The sequence below is a fragment of the Emys orbicularis genome, chromosome 8 (genome assembly GCF_028017835.1).
Source record: "Emys orbicularis isolate rEmyOrb1 chromosome 8, rEmyOrb1.hap1, whole genome shotgun sequence".
Lineage (NCBI taxonomy): Eukaryota > Metazoa > Chordata > Testudines > Emydidae > Emys > Emys orbicularis.
Genome location: NC_088690.1, coordinates 113531539 through 113545496, shown reverse-complemented (window position 1 = coordinate 113545496; position 13958 = coordinate 113531539). Strand labels below are relative to the sequence as shown.

At 58.7% G+C, this 13958-nt stretch overlaps 2 protein-coding genes across 2 annotated transcripts; both read right to left on the bottom strand.

The window, feature by feature from the left end:
* Window positions 1–4476: 4476 nt before the first annotated feature.
* On the bottom strand, window positions 4477–8072 carry B4GALT7 (beta-1,4-galactosyltransferase 7). The gene is made up of 5 exons (XM_065409455.1): window positions 7933–8072; window positions 6585–6810; window positions 6159–6242; window positions 5814–5918; window positions 4477–5551 (listed from the first exon to the last, which is right to left on the bottom strand). Exons 1-5 carry the CDS (start codon window positions 8001–8003, stop codon window positions 5396–5398), a joined length of 642 nt encoding a protein of 213 aa, XP_065265527.1. The 5' UTR covers window positions 8004–8072; the 3' UTR covers window positions 4477–5395.
* A 1498-nt stretch (window positions 8073–9570) lies between these two features.
* Window positions 9571–13697, bottom strand: TMED9 (transmembrane p24 trafficking protein 9). Its single transcript, XM_065408925.1, has 5 exons — window positions 13542–13697; window positions 13187–13287; window positions 11635–11760; window positions 11386–11532; window positions 9571–11158 (listed from the first exon to the last, which is right to left on the bottom strand). Exons 1-5 carry the CDS (start codon window positions 13684–13686, stop codon window positions 11009–11011), a joined length of 669 nt encoding a protein of 222 aa, XP_065264997.1. The 5' UTR covers window positions 13687–13697; the 3' UTR covers window positions 9571–11008.
* Window positions 13698–13958: the final 261 nt, after the last annotated feature.

Here is a 13958-nt window from a genome sequence, read left to right as displayed (position 1 = left end):
CTTGGAAGGCACAAATTCCTCTGCATGTGGCTGGGGAGCCTGTGTGGACAGGGCCGGGGGGCTTTTCCCCAGGGCAGTGAGGTGTAGCCACAAGATATAACTTCTAAGAGCAGGACTCAGCACAACATTTAGCTCCCTTTACCCCCAGCCCCAGTCCTTAGTGGGCTGAGCCCTGTGAGTTAGGGACAAATAGAGCAGTGAAGGCTCGAGCAGCTTCCTCATGGTTCATGGCGTTGTCTGGCGCAGATGGTTCAGGCTGCAATCCAGGAGTGGCAGACCTGACAAGGTGCGAGGGCAGCTGCAGCTCAACCTCCAGTTCATGCAGATCCTGTCTCCTGGCAACGAGAAGGCATTCAGCATCCAAGGACCACGGTCCCTCTTCACTAACCTCCGCAGCAGCATGAAGGGCCGAAGAAACAAGGTTTATCCTGAGTCCCAATCACCTTCCTTGTGTACGGTATGTGGCGTCTCTCTGGCCAGCCAGGCGTTTCACTCCCCTTGGCTTGGGCCTCTGAGCGTGGCTGTTGTTAGCAGCATGTTGCTTACCCTGGAGGTAGCAGGTGGGCTCCTTGGGGTGTTAAATTGCCCAGCTCAGTGTCGGGGGGCAGGATCTCAGCCTGGGGGACAGGAGCAATAGGCATTGTATCCTGGAAAGTGTCCCTGAGACTTTGACCTGTGGAGTCCGGCAAGTGGCTGTGGAGAAGAACAGAACTCCCTGCCTCCCTCTCAACTAAGGGCACATCTTGCAATCCTGGATGCCACAGGGCTCCCAAGGGTGACCCTGGCTGCCCCATGAGCTTCTCAGAGAAAGCAATTTAGCAGCACGATTTGCAGTGGGCACTGAAATGATGGAGCCAGGAGGTGAGAGGGGCCCAGCCTGCCAGGACTGCACACAGCTGTTGGACAAGAGCATGGTGGCCATGAAAGCTTAGGCCAGGGGCACAGCAGTGCTAAGAGCATTCCTCAAGGAACAGGCCTAGGGAGGCAAAGCTCACGGCATCTGACTGCTGTGCTGACCCTGTTTGTTCCCTCTGGGCAGACCAACGATGAGGTCTCCTCCTCCTCCTCCCGCATGCCCATTGAACCGGATCCATCAGCACTGATGGCCAGGGGCACCGCCGCGGGCTCCGCACATGCAACTGGAGGTGAGTAGCTCCACGGGGGCAGGGAGGGGACAAGGGCTCAGTCTGGTCCCAGTGGATGTGGGGTCTCACCCTCCCTTCGGTTCAATAAGCCCCGAGACAGGGATTTGGCTATGCCCCGAGCCAGGCAATGAGAGACCCAGTGGCTGTCTGATCCGGCGATGGGGAGACCCCCGGATGTAGCAGCTGTGGGAGCAGCCCTCAGGATGGGCCTTTAGCACTGCCAGGCAGGGCCTTTTCACTAGAACCAGCCTTGATCCCTCAGCTCCTTGGGGGATCCCAGGATGGGCTGATGAGAGGCCTGCAGACCTTTGTCCTCCCACCACATGTAGCACAGCCAGCACCAGGAGCTCCCCCTCTGCCAAACAACAGCCCCCACAGCAAGACAGAGGGGTTCAGCCCCTGGGAACAAGGGGGGCAGTGGATACCGGCCCGCTGGGAACGCCCCAAGACATTAGTTAATTCTCCACAGGTCCCAAAACCAACAGCAGAGGGTCAGAATTTGGGTCATTGCCCGATTTTTTCACAGGCGAGCGCCTCTCTGGCCTGCCCCCAGCCCCCTCGCACTCAGAGATTAAATTTGGCCTTGGGAACTGCATGGCTGATGGGAACCTCTAGGCCAGACTCCTGCCCCCATGCTGCCTGTGCCCCCCCCTTCTGCCCCGAGTGCTTTGGGAGAGCCTGACGGCTGGAGGAGTGAGCTGGACGACGGTGGGGTCAGGCAGCCTGGGACTTGGCTCCACAGATGACTTGCTCCTGGGATCGTCAGACCTCAGGGGAAAGCTGTAGTAAGTCCCCTCTGCGTTATACTGCCTAGAGGCTCATGCTGAGCACCCATCCAGGGCATGTTCACACCTGTACAGGGATCCGTCCATGCAATGGGTTCCTACCCTTTCTGTCGCACCTCCATGGCTGCTTTCATGGACTGCTGGGCAGCTTTTCCTTCGCTCATTTCCAACCCTTTGTTCCTTGTCTCAGCTCCAGGCACCCACATAACTAATCCCTCTTCTCCCCAGGGGTTCACCCCCTTGTAAGGAGTGTAGATTTATCCTGCATCCCTCCCCCCTTGCTGTGCCAAGATGGGCATCCAGCTCTGTGAATTGGTCTCTCCAGCACCCCCAACTCCCAGTTACTGCTCTTCTTGGCGCTGCCTCTAGTCATGGGTGTCTTTAGTAACGCGGTACCCAGATACCTCGGTGATGGGCACAGTACAATGACACAGAGGGAAAGGAGCGCAGCATTCCAGGTATGGTCACAGCCCTATTGCAGGCTTTCCCTTCCCTCCATCCAGTGCTTCTGCACATGCAGCTCCAAAACCCAATGACCAGCTCGAGTTCCTTCCCCTCTCTCCTCCCAGACACGCCCAATGTAACCCCTGGGTTCTCTCCTCTCCAGCAGCTCCTGCTGTGATGGCTCCCTCCCCGTGCACTGAGCTGTGGCTAAGGACCTACCTCTCCAAAGAGGTAGCCTACGAGGCCCCCTCTGTCGCAGCCAAGTACCCAGCTTCCTCCCCCAGCCAGCCTGACCAGTGGGTTGCCCTGCAGCAGCACCCCAAGAAGAAATCCCCGCTGCTGAAGGAGGGGAACGCAGAGTCATTGGAGGACTCACCTGAGACACCTCAGGCCAGTAGCCCACCCCTACGCAGGACAGAGGAGGGTGGCAGCTCCCCACAGAGGTCACAAACCCTGCACACCTTCAGGATGAGCCTTTCCCACCCTACCCGCACGAAGCCGCTGGGCACCACCTCTGGGCACAGCTGCACCTGGAGGCGCCAGCTACAGTTGCTCAGAGGCTGCCATATCTGCTTGAGATGCTTTGGCTTGAGACTCAAGCCCTGACCCAGGAGCTGTGGCTTCCCTACGTTCCCACTCCTGGGAGCTTTACAAATTCATACCATTTGGAGCAGGAGGTGCTGGCATGACTGGTGATTCCATGGTGCATGAGATTCCCCTGCCCAAAGCTCTACCAATCAGTCCCCCTAGCCCCCAGCACCGATGGCAGGGGCCTAGGCAGGAGGCAGCTGCAGTAGAGAAACTTGGAGGCTTTCTGCCCAGCCAGAGCTAGAGGCGATCCTCTGAGCCCTTAACACCCAGAGCTTTCCCCTCTGTCCAACCCAGACAGGCTTGTCCCATCACCCGCCCCATGATTGGTATTCATTCCTCAGGGTGGAGCTAAGCACTTCGCCCCATGATCTCTCCTCCCCCACCTGCCCCGTCCCAGGGAGGGACCCCCCCCCCCAGCAACTACCCCCGGTGCCAGTTCAGATGTGCAGAAAAAACCTTTTGAGTTTGCCATGAAGCGACAGGGCCGTCCTGTTCCCTGGGGCTGCTCTGCTCTCACCTTCATGCTCCTGCAGGGGATTGCAGGAGGGCAGCAGGTCCCTGCTTTAGGGGGTATTACCAGGGCCCAGTCCAGCTTGTGGGGGCCTGGCCCATGAGCTAAGCCTTGTAGTCCCAGCCCCCCAGCATGTGCAGCCCCCATTCTGAGCAGAACATGGCCTTTCTCTAAGAGCTGATATCAGGCCCTGAGCCGAGTGGACTTTTCCACCAAAGCAGCGCCTGGCAGGAGGGTGGGCAGGCCCCACAGCAGGTCTGGGACCTCCAGCTGCAAGGTTGCTGTTGCATTCAGCATCCTGTGATGCACCCAGCAGGACACTGTCATGCCTGGCCTGATGGCTGCAGGGGGCAGTGAAACCCTCCTGCGGGCTGGAAGAGCTGGATTGCTTCCTCACCCCGTCTCACAACAATGAGAACAGGTTGGGGGTGAGAGGTTTAGACCCAGTAGAAGAAGCCACCTTCTGCAGCACTGAGGCTGCAGGAGCAGAGCCCAGCAGTCCTGGCTCTACCAAGGGCCTGCTCCAGCGCATAAGCTGAGCAGTTATGGGGCAGCAGGTCCTTGGGCTAGCATGACCCAGCCTACAGAGCAGCTGCTGTTGGCCGCAGCTGGAGGGGCTGGCCAGCCTCTCGGTCCAGGAAGGAAGCTCAGTTCAGAGATGCCAAGGTCAGGTGGGCCCTTAGTGATTGTCTAGTCTGAGCTCCTGTACAGCACAGGCAGAGACCTGCCCCCAAACCATTCCTGGAGCAGAGCGGTTAGAAAAACAGCCCGTCGGGATTTAGAAATGGTCAGCGGTGGAGAGTCCCCTGGGGCAGTTGTTCCTGTGGTTAATTACACACAAACAGACACCCCTCTGGTCCTTCTCTAACCAGAAACATTCACAGGCCTGTGCTGTTTCCTGGGGTAGGCAGTCTCAGAACCCTGCCCCCTGCAGTACAGGAAGCTCCATCTCTGGCTGCTGGGGAGGAGCCCGGGGCTGGATTCTTGCACGGACACCATCCATGGCTCCACTGGCTTTAATGCCACCACTGCAGCGAATGAGCAGCCATTACATTCCAGGGAAACATGGTGCAGGATTTCCTAACTAGAGCTGGGAGAGGGCAGGGCCAGGAGAGAAGGGGGCACTAGAGGCCAAGGCACCAGATACTCACTCAAGCCCCATGGAGAAGGCTGGGGTATGGTGTGTACTGTGGGAAGTGGCACTGGCACTGCTGGTGCTCTGGGGGGATGCAGCCGGTGAGCAGTGACATGCTCACGAGCTGGGGTTCAACAGAAACATGACCTTACTCCACAGAAAGCAGGGGTGGGCAGCGGGACCTAGAAGCCACATGAAGGGGAATGGGAAGTTCTGGGCAGTATTGTAGCCAATACGTCCCATTCTCTGCTGAAATCCCAGCCCGTGTTAATGGGGTTCTGGGCCCCAGGGCCCCACTGCATCAACCAAACCTCTCTTGTGAGCCTCCCGAGTGACTGGCCTCCTGCAGACACTCACAGCCTGGCTTCCATCCCTGCTTCCTCTTGGAATCACAGAGCAGTAGGAGAGCAAGGGAGCGAGGAGCAGGAATGGTGCCTGACCGAGGCTGGCAGATGGGCACTGGCATGGAAAGCAGGGCGAGGCTCAGTGCATTGATATCACATGGTCCTGATGGGTCTTTATTGTCCCCTTCGAGCACGGAGGTGGCTCTGCCATGGCCAGCGCAAGGAGGGAGCGGCCTTCCTGCGGTGATGCCAGCATCTGTGCTGGGGGCCACAGCGTCTCGGTCTCAGTTCTGCCCTTCCAGCTGCACCGACTGAGGAGCTGGGCTGGCTCCTCGGCCCTCTTCCAGCCTGTCGCCTCCATGCTCCAGCCCTCGCGCTCAGCTGCCGCAGCGAACCTGCCCTGCTCCGAATGGCCCCGCTGCAGTCCCTGGGCATCTCGCTCAGCTGAATGTGCACCAGGGGGTCTTGCTGGCATCACAGTCCAGCAGGATATTGAGGACAGTGCAGGGAGCTCCAGCCACACTCAGCGCCGTCCGGGACTCAATCCGATACCTCACGTTGTTCAGGCCCCCCTCCCGATCCACCTTGAACTGCTCCTGAGGAAAACAACACGGCATTTAGTTCCCACGCAGCAGAAAGGACAGTGCGTAGAGCTAGCCGAGATGGGACCAGAGCAGGGGAGAGGGCGGAGCCAGCACGGACAGGGCTAGAGCAACAGGCTGGGCTGGCTCAGACCCATGCAGCCGCCTGCAGGTCACAGAGAGACACCATTTCCCTGGGAGCCCCTTCTCTTCTCCCCTCCCCTCCTGTGCAGAGGGCAGCAGGGCCCCTGCCCCGCCCCAAGGGAGCAGCTCACACCTGCTTCTGGGTAGCAATGCGCTTCTGGTCTCGCTTCCTCCAGGCTGGGTCGTGCAGGTGCTGGAAGGTCTTGTATCCAGTCTTTATTCCCGAGGGGCGGAAAAGCTGGGGGGAGAGCGGAGCGTGCATTAGTCACTGGAGTCCCTGCCCTACGCCAGGTGCCCTGGCCCAAAGCTTCCTGCACCCCATCACCCCCTCCCCTGGGCTCAGCAGGACCTTTAGGAGGCTAGGCAGAGGGGCCAGCAGGGAGCTAGGCTGTCCTCTCCCAGGCCTTGGCAAAGATCCTGGTGGCCAGGCCTGGGGAACGGTGTTTTCTCTGGCCAGGAGCCTGGAAAGTATCCCTACCTGGAGGCCAGCTCCTTTGATCCGGCGATAGAACTCATCATCCTCTCGCCCCCAGCCCCAGAAGCGGTTGGACATCCCATTGCACTGAAATGAGAGGGTGTCACAGGAGTAGAAGTTTGTGATGTCCCCCTCCCTCAGCATCTGCCTGATGCATGCACCCAGAGTAACCTCGGCAGCCAGGCAGATGGAGAGCAGCCCCATGGGGGAGAGCCATGGCTAGACCCTGGGACACAAGGCCAGAGCACAGGGAACTACAGCCAGACCCCAACCAGCTCAGCCCATGAGCCCCCATTCCTGATGCACCCTGTAGCTCCCTCCCCATCGTGTCGCCCCTTTCACATTTCCAGGGTGGAGAAAAGTGACCACGAACAAGGAATCCTCCCCCAAACAGACGAGGACCTCACCCCACTCTGTGCTGGGACTTACCATCTCGTAGTGCTGCTTGGTGAGCAGGAGGATGCCGCCCACGTAGGTTTTGTAGTGGTACAGCGGGTGCAGCTCTGGGGATGCCACATGGAAGGGCCCTGCCTCTGGGAAGCCGTAGTCCAGCTCCTCGTTGCGGGGCAGGAGGTCAACGTCGTGCATGGCAATGTAATCGGTGTCATTGCCGCTCTCCAGGAAGCCAACGTTGATCAGAGATGCTCTGTTAAACCTGCTCAAGACACCAGGAAAATCTTGTCCCAGCACCAGGAGCATCAGGCTTCCCGTAGACGCATCAGCAGCAGAAGGCTCAGTCCTCCTCCAGACAGGCTTAGTCACCTTTCCATCATTGCCCAGCCCACCCTATGCACCAGCAGTCTCTCCTGGCTTCACAGCTGGGATCTCAGGCCCCAGGTGCTGCAACTCAACACTGAAACCACACCCATGCAGGGGGAACAGTGGCACCCGGCCACTGTGGCTAGTAAGGGGCTAACATTGACAGTGCCTGTCCTAAGGGAAGCCCTTTGGGAAAGTGGGCTGGAGGCTGGACAGATGTTCGGCAAGGAGATGACCTGTAAGAGACAAAGCATTGGTGGGCTGGCATGTTGGGAGGGCCACCTGGAGGCCAGGCAAGGCCAACATGGTGTGGCCAGCAGGGAGGGGCTAAACACTGGTACCACCATCCAGGTAAAGTGGGCTCTTGGAAGAGGTGACCCAGATGGGTGGGCATACGGGGGAGCATTAAGGCTGTTCTGAGGACACTAGCAAATATTGTGTCTTGCAGCTTTCCCCTGGCTCTCAGAGCTCTAGCCTCACAGCGTTCATAGTCGGGAAGAAAGTCTAGTGGCCTACAGTTAAATTTTCCTCTCCTGCTCAGGTCCGGCCCTGGGAAAGGAGGATGGAGAAGGAAAATAGCCCTTTACCTTTCTACAGACTCTTCCACAGAGACTCTCACAGTCCCTCACCGTCTACAAAACTGAGCCCAACACGACACCTCCAGGCTCAGAGTATCTGAAATTCCAGCTGCTCACAGCCCAGCTCTCCCCAGTCCCCACACGCTCAGCCCAGCAAAGAGAAAAGAAATGGACCTCACTAAGCCCTGGAGGTCAAACTCCCCCATCCCAGGAGAGGAGGAGAGTGTGATTCCCATTTTATAGCTGAGAAAACTGGGGCATTGGGTGCAAAGTGAGTTACTCAGGGTCACAGAGCAAGTCTAGAACCCTCCGTAGCACACAGAATGCCCTGGGGGAAGGGGCTGCTCCAAGCCTGGTACCTTGGGCCCCCAAAGTGCCCTGGCGGCACAGGGATGGCACGTGGGGCAAAGCTTAGCTCTGTGGGTGGCAAAGGACCATACCTGTAATGATCCACCTGGTTGAGCACGAAGATGTGGTGGCGGATCCTCTTCCTGCTGAGGAAGCGATGCATGTGGGGCACGAAAGCCAACAGCTCCTCGAAGCGTTCCCGGAAGGGGATCAGCAGCGCCAGGCGGTGGGGGCCCCACGACGGGTCCTCAGCCCATGAGGCCCGGGACTCCAGGGGGCAGGGCTTCAGGGGATTGGGAGCCGCTGCCCCGCGGCCCTGACGGGCCACATCGCCTGAGCAGCTGAGCTGCAGCCACAGCAGTGAGGCAAAGCCCAGAAGCAGCGCCGCGAAGAAGAGCTGGAAGACGGAGCATTTCCGCGGCAGGAGAGCCAGCAGCCGGCGGGACCTGGGGCCGGGGTGTGGGGGAAGAAAGAAAGAGAGAGTCAGGCCCCGGGCCCAGTGTGCGCTGCCTCCTACCGCTCCCTGTCCCCCAGAGCCGGCCTCATCCTGCTCCTCCGCCCAAAGACCCCGTCCGCTCCCCCAACCCCTCCCTGCCCCCCGTCCCCGATCCCCCCCCCCACAGACCCCATCCTGCCCCCCAGAGCCTGTCCCATCCTGCTCCCCCAACACCCCCCACAGACCCCGTCCTGCCCCGTCCCACTCCCCCAACACCCCCCACAGACCCGTCCCTGCCCCCCAGCGCCTGCCCCCCAGCGCCTGCCCCGTCCCGCTCCCCCAACACACCCCACAGACCCCGTCCTGCCCCCCCCACAGACCCCATCCTGCCCCCCAGAGCCTGTCCCATCCTGCTCCCCTAACACCCCCCACAGACCCCGTCCCACTCCCCCAACACCCGTCCCTGCCCCCCAGCGCCTGCCCCGTCCCGCTCCCCCAACACACCCCACAGACCCGGTCCTGCCCCCCGGCGCCTGCCCCCCAGAGCCTGCCCCGTCCCGCTCCCCCAACACCCCCCCCAGACCCCGTCCCGCTCCCCCAACACACCCCACAGACCCGGCGCCTGCTCCCCCCCCCCAGACCCCATCCTGCCCCCCCCAGAGCCTGTCCCATCCCGCCCCCCCAACACCCCCACAGACCCCTCCCGGCCCCGATATCCCCGGACATACACCGCCGGCTTCCTCCGGGACGGGAACATGCTCCCAGGCGGCGCCGGGGGCGGCTCCTGGCTCCGTCCCCCCGGGCCCGGGGCTGCCCGGACACGCTGGCTCAGACACCAGGTCCGGCGCCGAGCGGGGTCCCCCGGAAACACGGCCCAGTCCCGCCGTTCCGCCTACACGGGGGTTCCGGGGCGAACGGCTCCCGCGAGCACCAGCCGCTCCCCCCATCCTCGGCCCAGGCAGCCGGGGGAGGTGCGGCGGCCTAAAGCCACGTAAGCGGTCCCGGGCCGAGCATTCCCCAAACAGCATCGGTCGGGCCCGGGCAGCCCCGAGCTCTCAGCCGGGAGGGGCACATGGAGTTACAAGGATGCTAGAGGGCTGCCCGCAGTACCCCCGAGTCACCGCTACTTCCCCCTCCAGGGGACGGGTCACCAGCTGCCACCGCATGCACGGGTAGCTTGCCAGCCCCCCAGGCGAAAGACTTCCCTCTCCCACGAAGGGTTTTCATCCGAGTTGCAGTCCCTTTTCCCCTGAGCAGGCTCAGAAAGCAAGAATCCGGGGACACACACACAAGCCCGTCCTCAGAGCACTCTTTATTAGGAATCCACATTACAGAACAAAGTATCCAAAAGTTAGTAACCAAGTGACCCAACACCCCCTTTGCCTCCCCGCTGTACAGGGAAAGGACATCAACCAATCTCCTTCACGGCTGCACATGCACCACGCTGGGGCCAGGGATGCCCTGCAGCCCCGTGGACGGAGAAAGCTGGCTGCAGCACTGTGGAACTGGAAGCTGAGTGTGACCCCTCACCGTGCCCCTATGAGCAGCAGAGAATGGTGTTAAGTGGCATACTATTATACCACCTAGAAAAGGAATGACTGCTGAAGTGGGAGGATGGGACAGCTTTGCCTTGTGCCCAGATCCCTGTTAACACACTAGGAAAACAAATGCTACACTAAAATATGCAGCCATCCCTGCACAGAAACTTGGGGGGTTCTAATCCCACAGTACTCCTATGCCACAGTGATCAGCACCTTGGAAATACCCATGGCAGATACACAAGCCTGTTGCCTCAGCCTCAAGGCAGCTAGTTCCAACCCCTCTGCAGTCTCTTCACATTATGCATTTTACACCAATTAATACACACACTCAATGCTGGGACAGACCAGGAGCCTCAGGGGGGTGTGGTAGTGCAGAGGCCCCTGCGCCATCACAATCAGTTCTGTCCTCTCTGGGGTGATCCAAGGGCAGCACAGAGCAGCCAGTTCAGGACACAGTCATGCAGATTTCAGCACCTGGCTGAAGGTTCTGTGCACAAGGGAGCTGTGTGCGCAAGCTTCCTCCTCCATTTATACCAGCTTCTTGGCATGAAGAAAATACTTGTGGTTCTAGTTGAAGGGATGAGGATTCCAGCCTTCTTGGAAAGGGGAGCACAGCTCATTGTAGGGGGGTGAGCCTTGGGAGAGGAGGAAATCCACAGGCACAGAGACTCCACCCACACTGCCAGAGAGTTCCAATGCAACTCAGAGGAAGGAAGGCCAGTGTACCTCAGAGGAATCCATGCAGGATGACACTCTACCCCTTATTCCCAGGGAAGATAGTCCAGTGGTTAGGGTGCTAGTCTGAAATTTGGATTCAAGTTCCTGCTCTGCCACAGACTTTGTGCAGAACCTAAGCCAAGTCACTTAGTCTCTGGGGCTCAGTTCCCATCTGTAACATGACAAGAATAGCCCTGCCTGCCTTCCAGGGGTGCTGAGGATAAATGTATCAAAGACTGCGAGGCACTCAGATAGTACACTGTTGGGGCCATGTAAGCATCACAGATTGAATGAGTGACTGAAATGCCATAACAAACCAATACATGGAAATCCCACCAGACTGGGAGGGAGGGAGGGAAGTGGTGGAGGCAGCTGGAGGGTTGCGGGAAGGTAGGCATGACCAGTCCAGGCTGCTGAAACTCATGGAGTTGCCTCTGTTAAGAGAGGGCTGTTTGCTCATGCTGTGTGCCCTCTTTATACCAGTTTCTTGGCTTCGAAGAAACGCTTGAGGTGCCTCATCTGCCATACGCCAATGGCAACAAGAATGAGGGTCTGGACAATGGACCACCAGAGAACCCGCTGGTTGGTGCTCTCACTGGTCTGGCGGAACCGCTCCTCTCGCCACTGCAGCAAGGAAACAACAGGTCAGAGAAGCAAATACAGACTGATCCTCCCAGGCCCCAGAGACCAGTGGCTTCCCATGGCCCTCAGAACTCTCTAGTAGTCACTGTCCAGCTGGGTAGGTTCCCCCCACCCCCCTCCCCAGAACCTCCTTCTCAAACCACGAACACAGCCCTGCTGCATCTCCAGTGTAGAGTGCAGGGCTGGCCAGGCTGCTTCAGGTTCCTCACCCGCTGGTAGTTCTGCTCCTTCTGGATTTGCTCCACCTGCTCAATGAGCTGCCGCACCCGGAGCTGCAGCTCACTCAACTTGTCCTTGGCAGCAATCTCAGCATAGTCATTGGCATGTTCCCCCACCTGGATATCCAGATGTACCCTCTGCAGCAAGACAAGAGAACACAATCAGGTGTTCTGCCCCAGCACAATGCTACATGGCCTGGGCCATCCCTCCCCTCTCTGTCCCGCATCGGCCCACCTTACCAGCATACCCCCTGCAAAGAGGGAGAATTTGGTGGAGTTAGAATGCAGGCAGATCTGATGCTCTCCAGGAGTGTGCGAGGTGAAGGTGAATCTGCCCTCAGAGCCATACTGCCTCGACAAGATGACCTGGAAGAGAAGGACAGGGCAGTAATGGCAAGCTCCAGAGCACAGCCAATCCAGAATTTGAATACAGTACATCCGTGGATCTGACAGCAGAGTGCATCAAGGTTTCTGGCAGAACACTTGGTACTATAGCTAAAGGGTCTGTCTGCCCAAAGCAAATTGTTTAGTGGTGAGATCTAGGTAGCAAGGCAGATTTACAGGGGCTAGAGACCCTCTTCAAGTCCCCTGTGCTATCTGCCCAGGTGACAGTTAAAGCATCACATCGGGCCAAGAACATAGGGCCAGATCAGCATTTCAGTTAGTTGCTCTCCTGAGATTCCATTCTGCTGAACCTTAGAATCTGTTCATAAGCAATTTCAAAACAAGCAGTGCTCCAACCAAATGCACTGGGGAGGAGGGGATGGAAACTGCCAGAGAAGGAAGGTTGGGCCTAGATGGAGCTCTAAGTTCAGGACCAGACCATCAATAAGTCTAGAGTCTTAGATCATGGAGTTTAACTAGACTGGGCAGGGATGGTATCCCTAGCCTCTGTTTGCCAGAAGCTGGGAATGGGTGACAGGGGATGGATCACTTCATGATTCCGTTCTGTTCATTCCCTCTGAAGCACCTGGTATTGACCACTGTCGGAAGACAGGATACTGGGCTAGATGGACCGTTGGTCTGACCCAGTATGGCCGTTCTTATGACTGGAAGTGAGTGGGCACCATGTACCACAGGGATCAGCAGTCACTGCACTGATTAAAGTAGCTGATACTGCAGAGAAGCAGCTTAAAAAAAAAAAAAAAAAAGACATTTTTCTAATTTCATAGTTCAAACTGGAATTTATAGAACTAGATTCAACACCATGTTGCTAAGTACCTCTCAGAACCAGGCAGCAATAGAAAAATCAGGCAGATCCACCTAAACCCAGAGCTTGCCCCCATGCCACAAAGACAGCCTGTTCCACAGCAGAACCACCAGTATCTATGGTGATTTAATACCAGGGAAATCTGGTGTCTCACGAGTCAACATGGTGTGTGTGTGGCACCTGCCTAGGGAGGTTATGGAATCTCCATCATTGGAGATTTTTAAGAGCAGGTTAGACAAACACCTGTCAGGGATGGTCTAGATAATACTTAGTCCTGCCAGGAGTGCAGGGAACTGGACTAGATGACCTCTTGACGTCCCTTCCAGTCCTATGATTCTATGAAACAGAGCAACCAAAGTTAGAGCCCAGATAAGACAACTCAGTGGAACTGCAAGCAGATGCTGAAGGGGTGCCCCTCACCATGGGCATTGGCTCTGGGCTGCTCAGTCCCATTACCCGGCTACTGTAGCTTCCGGGCCCCAATGGGATGGGTATGAGGGCAGATTCAGGTTGGGGAACCAGAGCACCTATGCTGACCCGGGGCTGAAATGTGCCAGTATCTTCTCCTCCCAACCCAGGTACCTTATCATCAGGGTCCTTCACCTCCACGAACATGCCAAGCCCAGGTGTGGCAGGCATGTAATCCTCCCGCTGCTTATCGTATAGCTGGGTACGGTAATTCCCTGCAGGGGAGGGCAACACTTTGAGAACCACCCTGGTCATCAAACACAGAACAGCCCCCAGCACCATGCCCGTCTACTGCCCGTCTACCCCCCCCCCCGAGCCACAGACTTTCCTCCTATTCCCCACTACAGGGTCCCCAGTAGTCCCGTCCCCCCCCCAGCACCTACCTCCATAGTCTCCCCGCCCTCCCCCCCCCGGCACCTATCCCCCGCCCCGCCCCTCCCCGCTCGCCCCGGCGGTGCGCCCCCCGCACCTATCACCATGGTCTCGTCCGGGATCTCCTCAATGAAGCAGCGGCGCTCGGTCTCGCCCAGGTGGAAGTAGAGGCCGAAGCCGCGGGAAACGGCGTCAACGAGCAGCAGCAGGACCAGGACCAGCAGTCCGCCGCGAGCCGCCATCTTGCCCGCCGAACGCCACGTAAGGCTGCGCGCAGCCGCAGGCGACAGGACTACAACTCCCAGCAGCCCCTGCGCACTCAGCGCCGCGCGCAGCTCACGGGACGGGACTACAACTCCCGGCAGCCCCTGCGCACTCCGCGCCGCGTGCCACCAAACGCCATATGAGGCCGCGCGCAGCTCACGGGACGGGACTACAACTCCCAGCAGCCCCGCTCGCAGAGGCAGACGGGCGGTGCGAGCCCTTTAACACTCCCCGCGCGGCCCCCTGCCAG